This window comes from Theropithecus gelada, chromosome 1 (assembly GCF_003255815.1).
Source record: "Theropithecus gelada isolate Dixy chromosome 1, Tgel_1.0, whole genome shotgun sequence".
Lineage (NCBI taxonomy): Eukaryota > Metazoa > Chordata > Mammalia > Primates > Cercopithecidae > Theropithecus > Theropithecus gelada.
The window spans coordinates 80170845-80184138 of record NC_037668.1 but is presented as its reverse complement, the minus strand read 5'-3'; the positions used below and the strand labels follow the sequence as shown (position 1 = coordinate 80184138).

The window sequence follows — 13294 nt, the reverse complement described above, 5'->3', positions numbered from 1 at the left end:
AAACCCATCCTAAAAGAAAACAGAGAGAAAAAAGACTGAAAAACAAACTATATTTCAACTGGAGTGGCTGTGGAAGTATGCTGGAGGCACCAGGAGGAATGCTGAAATTCCTGTGGAACACCAGATGCCCGGGATAGCACCACAGAGACGGGAGCAAAGCCTTCTGCCTCTGCCACACTGCCTCCCTGCAAGGAGTGGCCTGGAGTCAGGAAGGGCCACTTCTAATGGGGAAAGGGTAAGCTGGGGACCCATGATCCCCATGACCATTGCAGCCGCCTGCATTCCTTGCTACAAGAGAGTCCCGCAGTCCTCACAAACCCTGAATCCAGTTTGTAGCTGCCTGCAGTTCACTGGCCTATACTGCTCCAGAGTTGGTGCCCATGTCATACACCTCCCAGCCCCCATTCCCAGTCACAGCATGGTGCCATCTTGAAACTGGACCCTCTGCTAGAGTTCATCCTGCCTGGGGGCCAATTGCCACTGCATCTCTCCATCTCTGAAGCCCCACTGTCAGTCCATCACACACACAGGTAGCTGTATCACCACCATCTAGCTGCTGAGAGCCTAGGCCCAACAGAATGAGGGAGCCCTGGCACTGAACTCATATGGCACCTCCCTGCTCCAGGGAACAGGCAGACCTGTACAGTGGAGAAACCAACACACAGCTGGCTGGCCTGCTGTGCCCAGCTGGACAAGCAGCCTAGCATAATAAAGGCCATATGTGACAAACCCACAATTAACATCATACTGAATGGGAACAATGGAAATCTTTTCCTCAAAGATCAGGAACAAGATACAGACGCCCATTTTAATCACTTCTATTCAACATAGTCCTAGCCAGAGCAATTAGGCAAGAGAAAGAAATAAAAGGCATCCAAATTGAAAAGGAGACAGTAAAACTGTGCTTGTTTGCAAATGACATGACCTTATACATAGAATGTATAAGGTCAAGATGCCACCAAAAACCTGTTAGAGCTAATAAACAAATTCAGTAAAGTTGCAGGATACAAAATCAACACATAAAATTAGTAGTGTTTCTATATGCTAATAAAAAATAAAGAAAACAATTCCATTTACAGTAGCTATAAAAAAAAATAAGATACCTAGGAACACAGTTAAGAGGTAAAAGATCTTTACAAGGAAACCTATAAAACACTAACAGGCCGGGCGCGGTGGCTCAAGCCTGTAATCCCAGCACTTTGGGAGGCCAAGACCAGCGGATCACGAGATCAGGAGATCAAGACCATCCTGGCTAACACGGTGAAACCCCATCTGTACTAAAAAATACAAAAAAAAAAAAACTAGCCGGGCGAGGTGGCGGGCGCCTGTAGTCCCAGCTACTCAGGAGGCTGAGGCAGGAGAATGGCATAAACCCGGGAGGCGGAGCTTGCAATGAGCTGAGATCGGGCCACTGCACTCCAGCCTGGGCGACAGAGCGAGACTCCATCTCAAAAAAAAAAAAAAACAAAAAAACAAAAAAAACAAAAACAAACACTAACAAAGGAAATTGAAGAGAATACAACTAAATGGAAAGAGATTCCATGTTCATGGATTGGAAGAATTAATACTGTGAAATGGCCATACTACCTAAAGCAATCTACAGATTTAATGCAATCTCTATCAAAATGCCAATGACATTCTTCACAGAAATACAAAAAAAAAAACCTTAAAATTCTTATAAAACCACAAAAGGCCTCAAATGGCCAAAGCAGTCCTGAGCAAAAAGAACAAAGCTAGAGATATCACACTACCTGACCAAATATACTACAAAACTATAGTAACCAAAACAGCATAGTAGTGTCCAAACCAACTGTACAGAATAGAAGGCCCATAAACGAATTTGCACACCTACAGCCAACTGATTTTCGACAAAGGTGCCAAGAACACACACTGCAAAAGGACTCTCTTCAATAAATAGTACTTGGAAAAGTGGATATATCCACATGCAGAAGAATGAAACTAGATCCCCTTCTCTCCCCATATACAAAAATCAACTAAAAATGGATTAAAGTCTTAAATATAAAACCCAAAACTATGAAACAATTAGAAGAAAACAGGGCAAATGCTTCACAATATTGGGCTAGGCAAGGAATTTTTAGATAAGATCCCAAAAGCACAGGCAATAAAAGCAAAAATAAACAAATGGAATTACATCAAACTAAAAAGATTTTGCATAGAAAAGGAAACTATTAACAGAGTGAATACACAACCTACAGAAATGGGAGAAAATATCTGCAAACTATACATCTAAAAAGCAGTTAATATTCAGAATATATAACAAACTTAAGAGCAAAAAGACAACCCAATTAAAAGATAGGCCTGGGAGGTGGAGGTTGCAGTGAGCCAAGATTGCGCCACTGCACTCCAACCTGTACAACAGAGAGACTTCGTCTCAAAAAAAAAAAAGTGTTTTTTTCATGAAAACTACTGAATTCTGAATTGAGTCTGTGACCTTCTTGCCTGGGGCTGCCCCCTGGCCCCATTAGGCAGTTAGGTAGTTCAACTAGGGCAAGGGAGCTTGTAAAAACAATAAGCTTTGCAGCCAGGAGCAGTGGCTCACGCCTGTAATACCAGCACTTTGGGAGGCTGAGGCAGGTGAATCATTGAGGCCAGGAGTTTGAGATCATTCTGGCCAACATGGCAAAATGCTCTCTCTATAAAAAATACAAAAATTTGCTGGGTGTGGTAGTGTGCTCCCATAGTCCCAGCTACTCAGGAGGCTGAGGCATGAGAATTGCTGGGAGGTGGAGGTTGCAATGAGCTGAGATCGCGCCACTGCATTCCAACTTGGGCGACAGAGTGAGACTCTGTGTCAAATAAAATAAAACAAAACAAACAAAAAAATGAGCTTTGCTACTTGAAGGAGTTTACTTGCTATGGAACATTGTCAAAGTGGTAATCTCAGTGGTTACTAAAAAGGGAGGCTCAGTAGATTGATTAGCTTGAGTTCACTAAACCTGTTTGGGGTAAGTTCTGGGAGATGTGACAACCATAGGTAGCTTCATAAACTGTTTATTTAATATCCAGATATCCAGGATTGATCCTAGTCTGTGCATATATGCAGCGGAGAACTTAGTGGACTCAAGCCAATCAATATTCTTGGCCAACAGAGTCAGAACCTGTGCATGTGTGTAGGAGACATGAGAGCGCCCAGAAGAAAGGAAAACAATGAAGTTTAAATTCCAGTCCATATTCAGATCCATCAGCAGAGAGCAGTAGCCTTACTGGCTTGGGGTATCTGGGTACAATCTCTGACCAATCTCTGCTTGGATAATAACCTACATAGACACAAGAGAAACTCATAGAATGCCAGTCTTAAAATAAAAACAAGACAGAATGCTAGGTGTTTTATTTATATATTACTTCTAGTCCTCACAACAATTCTGCAAGGTTAGACAGTAAGTGTATAATCAGGCACTGGAATCCTGTACCATTTCACTTCATGTTTGCAAAAGAGTATGTATATATGTGTATGTGTATATATATATGTATATATTTATATATATGTATATATGTATGTGTATGTGTGTGTATATATGTGTATATATATACTGTTCTTTATCTTCAGCATAAATCTTTACCTGCCTGAAGCAGCTTGGGCACAGCTACCAAGAAAATAATAAACTTGCTTTCTTCTTTCTCCCATATAAACTCCAGTAAGGACAAAGGAAAAACAATTCCCGACTTACTGCAAGAAGATTCATGATGGTATGCCCCGTCTCTCCAAACAATGGCTTCCGAAATCTGACACTGAATAGTGGGCATGGATAAACTATGGAAATGAGAAATGATCAAACTTAAGTTTGGCAACATAAAACTTTGGTAAAAGAGATTTCATGACTAACACAATTTTCAAAATATAATTGTAATGGCTCATTAGAACATATCAAATTTTGGGCTCAAAAACTATTTGGCATGGTAGCAGACAAATCCAAAGCCACATTAAGTCTTCTGATAACCAGAATAAGCCTTTTGACGTAAATATTTCAAAAATGGCACACAATAGCCAGGCACAGTGGCTCATGCTTGTAATCCCAACACTTTGGGAGGCTGAGGCAGAAGGATCACCTGAGCCTAGGAGTTTGAGACCAGCCTGTGCAACCTAGGGAGACCCTGTCTCTACAAAAAACAAACAAAAAAATTAGCTGAGTGTGGTAGCATGCACCTGCAGTCCCACCTACTTGGGAGGCTGAGAGGTAGAAGGATGGCTTGAGCCCAGGAGGTCGAGCCTACAGTGAGCCATGACTGTGCCACTGCACTCCAGCTTTGGTGACAGAATGAGACCCTGTCTCCCCTCCAAAAAAAACCCCACAAGGTTAGGGAGCAATCTTCTTCAAACTGAATTGATACAATCCAGGAAAAAAATATCTCCTGATTCCTCTGTGGTCAGTAAGTTTAAGAGTTCACTTTTTTTTTTCCCCAACACATGTAAGAATTCACTCTTTTTTTTTTTTTTTTTTTTTGAGACAGAGTCTCACTCTGTCGCCCAGGCTGGAGGGCTGGAGTGCAGTGGCATGATCTCCTGCCATAAGAAGGTTCAAGTGATTCTCCTGCCTTGGCCTCCCCAGTAGCTGGAATTACAGGCATGTGCCACCAGGCCCAGCTAATTTTTTTTGTATTTTCAGTAGAGATGGTATTCACCATGTTGGCCAGGCTGGTCTCAAACTCTTGACCTCAAATGATCTGCCCGCCTCAGCTGCCTTTCAAAAGTGCTGGAATTAGAGGCATGAGCCACTGCACTCAGCCAAGAGTTCATTCTTCTATACTCCTAACCAGGATCCTCCTTAGGAGAGGCAAATCACAGGCTGGCTCATCTCTTGAACTTTATGGTTTGAAACGTCTGCATAAAACAGGAAGATACACATGTTGTTCTTCTACACACAATCTTTCCCTTTCCCTGATTCATTTAGCTGATTCATATACCACCTTCAGAGTTAATCCAGAGGCACTCTGGTCCAAGAAAATTGAAAGTCCAACTATTCCTTCATTCCTGGTCAAGTTAGAGCCCGTCTTGGAGCTCCCAATAAACTTAACTTTGAGCACAGGTTTTAACACAATATACCGCTATAATCATGATTTCTGTATGTATTCCTTATAAAAGTTCCCAAGAGCCTATAATCACATCTTAGCTATTTCAGAATTCCCAGGATTCAGGATATATGGGAGGTCTTTATTAAATTCTTACTGAATTAATAAATAATTGGTGAAAGAATGAAATTGACTTGCTGAGAACACAGTTTTATGGTTTATAAAATAATGTTTCATTTATTCTCTCATTGGATCCTGTTAACAATCCAATATAAAATAAAAAGCAAGCATTATTATTTCCAGTTTAAAAAAGAAACACAATCAGAGAACTTGAGTGACCTGCCCAAAGTTACGGAGCTTATAAGAGGCAGAGTTGAGAATCTTACTCAAGTGGTCTGATTCCTAGCACAGGGCACTTTTAATTAGATGGAACTATAAAATTTAAAATCAAGCTTGCATTTAACCATTAATGTCTTTTTAAAAATCACATCTTAGTTGCACTGCTAAAGCCATGGGCAAGGAAGCTCTTCTTCTGTAGCATATTCCTTACCAACTGAGAGTGGTTTCCATTTCACTAGCTTCCAGTATGTTAAGTAAAATATAATTGATCATAACTGTTTTCCAACCAAGTGACAAAGAATATGCTCATCATATACAGATACTACAAAAAATAAAGTTATTTAAGTTCAGATTCATTTTTCTAAAGATGATCATGTTTTTTATCAATGAACTATAAAAGCAGTAAGTTTACAAGGTATACATAATCAACTTCCTCATTCGTTATTTTCAGTGCTTCCCATTACGCCCAATATAAGCAGACAATGGCCAAATTTAGTTTAGCTATTTCAAAAGACTATTTCTGCTGAATTATATCACCAAACAGAGGGCTCTGAATATTTCAGGCATTATTTAGTCATCATGCCTTGGTCATGTGGCTTTGAAAAACGTGTTTTTATTACTTACGTCGATATTCAGCTCCAAGTCTCAACATCAGACGGATAGGAAATACTTTAGCCCAAGGAGTTTCCCATTTCTGGATAAGAATCCCAAACAAGTAAGGTGGGGTTGGGAGTACTAGGTCTTGCAGTGACTGGTAGGTAGATGTCACATATAAGAATCCACCATGTTCTTTACTGCCAAGGAAACTTTGACTGAAGAAGGAATGTCCCAAGTTGCTCACCACATTCCCTAAAAACAAAAAAGTTCGTTACTTTGTATCAATAAATTAACCATATTTTTCTTTTCTTTCTTTTTTTTTTTTTTTTTTGGGAGATAGAGTCTGGCTGTCGTCCAGGCTGGAATGCAGTGGCACAACCTTGGCTCACTGCAAGCTCCACCTCCTGGGTTCACCCCATTCTCCTGCCTCAGTCTCCCGAGTAGCTGGGACTACAGGCGCCCGCCACCATGCCCGGCTAATTTTTTTGTATTTTTAGTAGAGACGGGGTTTCACCATGTTAGCCAGGATGGTCTCGATCTCCTGACCTCGTGATCCACCCACCTCAGCCTCCCAAAGTGCTGGGATTACAGGCGTGAGCCACCGTGCCCAGCCAATTAATCATATTTTTAATAAACATTATTATGCAACACTGGGCTGGATGGACACTACCAAACAGTAATTCCCAATCTTTCACTATGAAAGACTTACATTTAAAAAGCTGATTTTTAAATACATGGCATTTATTAAATGAAATTTGGTTTCCAATTTTATCACGGCTTCTAAAGAGCATAAACTAAGTTACATTATCACACTGTTGAAGTTTGTCTAGATAAAAGCCAAAAATATTAATGCCTTCCTTGGTTAAATTGTATAGCTTTACTGTATGAATTGCTTTAGAGGTCTCAAGAATATCGCCTCAAAGGTCATAAAGAAATATTCAAGGCCGGGAGCGGTGGCTCACGCCTGTAATCCCAGCACTTTGGGAGGCTGAGGTGGGTGGATCACGAGGTCAGGAGTTCCAGACCAGCCTGACCAACATGGTAAAACCCCGACTCTACTAAAAATACAAAAATTAGTCGGGTGTGGTGATGTGCACCTGTAATCCCAGCTACTCAGGAGGCTGAGGCAGGAGAATCGCTTGAACCTGGGAAGTGGAGGTTGCAGCGAGCCAAGATTGTGCCACTGCACTCCAGCCTAGGCAACAGAGTGAGACTCTGTCTCAAAAAAAAAAAAAAGAAGTGTTCAGATTAGGAAGCTGCTGTCACCAAGCTTATAATTTCACTGGGTGAAGAAAGTCAACTCATGAACATAATGAATTATGGTAATAACTACAGTTATAAGACATTAAGGGAAGATGAGGATTTATGAAGATGGTACCACAGACAAGTTTGTTTTGTTTGTTTGTTTTTAGATGGAGTCTTCCTCTGTCACCCAGGCTGGAGTGCAGTGGTGTGATCTTGGCTCAATGCAGCATCTGCCTCCCAGGTTCAAGCAATCCTCTCACCTGAGCCTCCTGAATAGCTACGATTACAAACATGCACCACCATGCTCAGCTAATTTTTTTTGTATTTTTAGTAGAAACAGGGTTTCACCATGTTGGCCAGGCTGGTCTCAAATTCCTGACTTCAAATGATCTATCCACCTTGGTCTCCCAGAGTGCTGGGACTACAGGAGTGAGCTACTGTGCCTGGACAGGATTTATTGTTTATAATTTTTTGAGAGAAATATGAAACATAGCTCTGTAATTTAGGGCTTATTTAAATTCACATTAAGTAGGTTTCTCTCTTTTTTTTTTTTTTTCCTGGAGACAGTCTTGCTCTGTCACCTACTCTGGAGTACAGTGGTGCAATCTCAGCTCACTGCAACCTCTGCTTCCCGGGTTCAAACAATTCTCCTGCCTCAGCCTCCCGAGTAGCTGGGACTATAGGCACCCACCACCACGCCCAGCTAATTTTTGTATTTTTAGTAGAGATGGGGTTTCACCATATTGGCCAGGCTGGTCTCAAACTCCTGACCTCAAGTAATCCACCCGCCTTGGCCTCCCAAAGTGGTGGGATTACAGGTGTGAGCCACTGTGCCTGGCCAAGCCATTTTACAATTCAAAATACTTTTGTGAATGAAACAGTAACAAACATATCAACCCTTCATTAAGGAGACATTTTCCTCAGTATAGAATTGCAAAAGGACTTCCTGACAAGAGCTGCTCAATGATGGAACAACAAATGTGTTCACTAGCCACGTACGAGCTTCCTTTGATACCTTTGAAAGCAATAACACCAAATGAAGCAGTCTCCATCAGAGAAATTAATGCTTACTTTTCTTGAAAACGAGAGTTTATTCTTATAATGGTTATGGGTCTTTGCATCCTTGATTTTAGCGGATAGGTATCCTGACAGTAGGAACCACAAGTGAAGGGAATGCCTCCCCATTAAACTCAGAGAAGCTTTGTGGCTGAAAGTCATGTTCACCTAAACATTATCATCTATATGTTACATTTAAGGTAGTACATTTAAGAATTTAGGGGTAGTACCCTTACTCCAGGATTACCCAGGTCTGGCTGCACAATTAAGCTGCTGGGCCAGATCTATAAAAACAAAAGAATTGTCATATCAATGTAGCAGTATGGCATTTTGAAAAATAAACTGCAGATTTTGGAGTCCCAGAGATACGGGTTTGAATGCTAGTTTGATTATTCACTATTGTGGGATTTGGGGTAAGTTAATTCTCTGAGCCTCAATGTCCGTGTAAAATGGAAGGAGAAACTATATTAAATTCCAGATGTGTTATAAAGAATAAATGAAAGGAAATCTATAAAATGCCTAACAGGACCAGCAACACTGTATTCTCAAAAAATTGTAACTATTATTATTCTAATGCAAATATACATATATTGATTAGCCAAATATACGATTTTTGGGGGGACTTTCAATGATTTTACAGTGAGATTTAGATAAATTTAAATTTTTTCTGGCAACCATTGCAGAATCAAGGATACAATGTCAGGAACTTTAGGGAGATCAGATCCCCAAATTCACCATTGCCTCTTTACCACTCCCCTTGATTCTGGAATTCTAGGATACAATGTAAGAGATACTTCATACAAAATTCAACAGATAATTTGTTAAAGAGAAAAAAATTTTTTTTCATCTCTTTATCTAGCTTTGGTGAATAAGGAGGAGAACAGGGAATTAAAGAAAGAGATGCTTTCCCTCCACAATGTAAGGTGCATGACAGCATTCCTCTAACTCTATCAATGGCATGCTATAGTTTGAATATATCCCTGAAAAAGTATGTGTTGGAAACTTGGTGCTAGGAGGTAAGGCCTCATGAGAGGTGACTGGATTAATGCTGTTATCCTGGGAGTGGGTTTGTTATGAAAGGACAAGTTCCGCCTCCCTTGTGCACATGCCCTCAGGCACATGCACATTCTTTCTCTCTCTTCCCCACCCCGTTTGCCCTTCTGCCACAGGATGATGCAGCAAAAAGGTCCTCACCAGATGCCTACCCCTCAACCTTGGACTTTGCAGCCATGAGAACTATAGGAAATACATTTCTGTTCATTATATATTATCCAGTCTCTGGTATTCCATTATGGCAGCAAAAATAGACTAAGACATGGTGTAATGTTTATATTTCACAAAGATTGTCCTAGTAAATATAGCTTAGAGGTGAAAAATAAGTTGGCTTAGTACACAAGGTACTCACTCATTATTCCTTTGCGATTTCCCTATTAGAACCTAGAATCTATTAGCAGTTATTTTCCACAGATATTGATTTCCTTTCTGCCTCTTCCACTTAACACTCTCTTCATCCCAATCACAGATTCTTCACGAAGTCCCCTCTCATTATAAAATATATCTTTTATCCTTTAAATATTTATTACTTTAAAAAAATGTAGATTACCAATAATGACTGATTTAGACTGTCATATACTATCTTATCTACAAACAAGTAACACTGCACAGGTGTAGATACTGGCAAAAATAAAACAGGGGGTATAACAATTTGACAAAGAAAGGAGGGCTTTCATTTGAAGACCTAATCTGAGGCTCTTGAACTCATAAAGTCTGTTATGTACTAATTTATATAGGTACTTCTCAATGACTGCATTCAATGCCATGAATCCACAGAACTAATTTTATATATACCCCAAGACTAGTGAAGAACCCATATAACTAAAATGACACAAAATCTTGCTTCTGAGTTTAAATGACCTGGCAAAGATGTTAAATGCTTTATATCAATAGTTTATAAAGTAATTTTACATAACATTAATGAGATAATCATCAGATCAGTGCTAGCAGGTAAGCAGAACAGTACCATTTCCCTGAAATTTGGGGTTTTATTTGACAAACGAAGAAACTGAAGCTTAGAGGTAGAGATGAAGTGACTGAAAAGACATGAGGTAAATAAGTGGCAAAGTAAAACCTAGAAAGCAGATCTTTCAATCTCCTAGTCTTTGTATGTCACACAGTCTTTCAGAAAATATACAGATACAGTAATTTACAATTTTCCATCTTTAATTTGGAATTTAAACTATTTTTCAAATCCTTACAAGTAGCCAGCCATCTTTAAATTCAATTCAAATATAACTTAAATATCTATGTGACAATAGCTTCCTTTTGTTTCAAAGCATATTAATCCTCACATCAACTCAAATGGAACCATTTCCAAGCAAATGGTTCATTCATTTCAATAAATACTAATATTTATTTCATCTTTTTTTTTTTTGAGACAGAGTCTCGCTCTGTCACCCAGGCTGGAGTATAGTGGCATGATCCCGGCTCACTGAAACCTCCACCTCCCAGGTTCAAGTGATTCTCCTGCATAAGCTTCCCAAGTAGCTGGGACTATAGGCGTGCACCAACAAGCCTGGCTAATTTTTATATTTTTAGCAGAGACAGGGTTTAGCCATTGTTGGCCAGCCTGGTCTCAAACTCACGACCTCAAGTGATCTGCCTCCTTCAGCTTCCCAAAGTGTTGGGATTACAGGCGTGAGCTACCGCGCCCAGCCAATAAATACTAATATTTCTAAGTGCTAATATGACTAAAACTCAAGCCATCAAAAGAATTTAGAAAGTTTCTTGGAGTTCTTTGTAATGCAATAAACTGAAGTTATGCATGACTACTTCATAAAAGGTCGTGTCCTCAGTTTAGTGTATCTGTGAGATTGATCATGAAAGCTCAAGAGAAGTCAGGTCAGGTGGCTCATGCCTGTAATCCCAGCCCCTTGGGAGGTTGAGAAGAAAGGATCACTTGGGCCCAAGGAGATCAAGGCTGCAGTGAGTATGCTATGATGGCACCACTGCTACCCAGCCTGGGTGACAGAGCAAGACCCTATCTCTTAAAAAAACAGCTCAAGAGACACTATAGGACTTCTTATGGTTCGAAACATGAGATTTACAGACTACATAAGTGAGTTTAAACCTGGGTTCAGCCAATTACCATCTAACTGTGTGATCTTAAGTTACTTAGGCCTTCGGTGTCTGTCATTTTCCTCATGTGTAAATAGAAACAGTAACAGTATGAATCTGAGTTGCACTTAAGACGAAATAAAATAGTGTACATAAGGCAATGAATACACTGCTTAGCGTATATTAAGTGCTGAAAAATGTTAGGTATTTGTCTTAAATCACCTCTTCATAAATAGTTCCATGTAACTTTCTCATCAGTTGAAAAATTACTTTGCAAAGAGGCTGGGTGCGGTGGCTCACGCTTGTAATCCCAGCACTTTGGGAGGCTGAGAAGGGTGGATCACGAGGTCAGAAGATCAAGACCATCCTGGCTAACACGGTGAAACCCCATCTCTACTAAAAAAAAATACAAAAAATTAGCCAGGCATGGTGGCGAGCACCCGTAGTCCCAGCTACTCAGGAGGCTGAGGCAGGAGAATGGCGTGAACCCGGGAGGCAGAGCTTGCAGTGAGTAGAGATTATGCCACTGTACTCCAGCCTGGGCAACAGAGCGAGACTCTGTCTCAAAAAAATAATAATAATTACTTTGCAAAGCTACAATACCATAATTCTAATAAATTTAATTTACCAAAAGGTTCAGAATTTGAAAAATAAAATAAAAACATGAACCATGACGTTATTATTTTTTTTTTTTAAAGATAGGGTCTCACTGTGTCACTCAAGCTGTAATGCAGTGGTGCAATCATAGCTCACTACAGCCTCAAATTCCTGGGCTCAAGGACTCCTCCCACCTCAGCCTCCCAAGTAGCTGGGATTACAGGGATATGCCATTAGGCCTAGTTAATTTTTTTTTTGGTAGAAATAGGGTCTCATTATGTTGACCAGGCTAGTCTCAACGTGCTGGCCTCAAGCAATCCTCCTGCCTCAGCTTCCCAAAGAGAGAGCAAGAGGGGAATGAACCCTCTCCTTTTTTTTTTTTTTTTTTTTTTTTAACCCTCTCCTTTTATAACAGCACTAATCCCATCCATGAGGGTGAAGCCCTCATGGCCTAATCACCTCTTAAAGGTCCCACCTCCTAATATTGTTACAATGGCAATTAAAGTTCAACATGAGTTTTAGAGTGGACAAACACTGAAACCATAACAATACCAAATACCTTCTTAACAATAAAAGATTAGACTGGACACGGTGGCTCACACCTGTAATCCCAACATCTTGGAGGGCCCAGGCGGGTGGATCACCTGGTGTTTGGGAGCTCAAGACTAGCCTGGCTAACATGGTGAAACCTTGTCTCTACTAAAAACACAAAAATTAGCCAAGTGTGGTGGCATGCGACTGTAGTTCCAGCTACTTGGGAGCTACTTGTGAGGCTGAGGCATGAGAATCACTTGAACCCAGGAGGCAGAGGTTGCAGGGTGCCAAGATCGCAACACTGCACTCCAGCCTGGGCAACAGAGCGAGACTCTGCCTCAAAATAAATAAATAAATTAATTAAATTAAAAATAAAAGATTAAGGGAGTTCAGAAGAGATTACTTCTGTCTGAGAAGCCCATCAAGAAAGAATTCATGGAGAAAGTGGTCTTTAAGATTTAGGACAAATGACAGGATTGAGACAGTTGGGGTGTTGGGAAATAGCATGGTTGGGAGTAGCATAATCATGGGTAATGAAATGGAAAATCATCAGAATATACATAAAACAAACCAAGAAATGTTTCGTTTGGCTACAGTGGAAGTATGGAGAGATGACTAGCGGGAAATGAGACTAAAAATTTAGGAACAGATCATGCAGAATACTGAATGTTGGAGCGCAGTTTATTCTAAAGGCAATACAAAGCCAAAGAAGCTTTTGAGTAAGAGAGGGAAACAACCGGAGATTAACTCCAGAAATAACAATCTGGTAGATACAAGTCCAACT

At 40.3% G+C, this 13294-nt stretch overlaps 1 protein-coding gene across 2 annotated transcripts in view; it reads right to left on the bottom strand.

The window, feature by feature from the left end:
* ZFYVE9 (zinc finger FYVE-type containing 9) overlaps positions 1 to 13294 on the bottom strand; it is a 202921-nt gene that overhangs the window by 49638 nt on the left and 139989 nt on the right. For both annotated transcript variants that reach the window (XM_025392920.1, XM_025392930.1), the window contains 2 exons: positions 5992 to 6216; positions 3690 to 3772 (listed from right to left, as the gene is read on the bottom strand). In XM_025392920.1, the coding sequence (XP_025248705.1) occupies positions 3690 to 3772; positions 5992 to 6216 (308 nt within the window). The remainder of the gene's footprint in view (positions 1 to 3689; positions 3773 to 5991; positions 6217 to 13294) is intronic.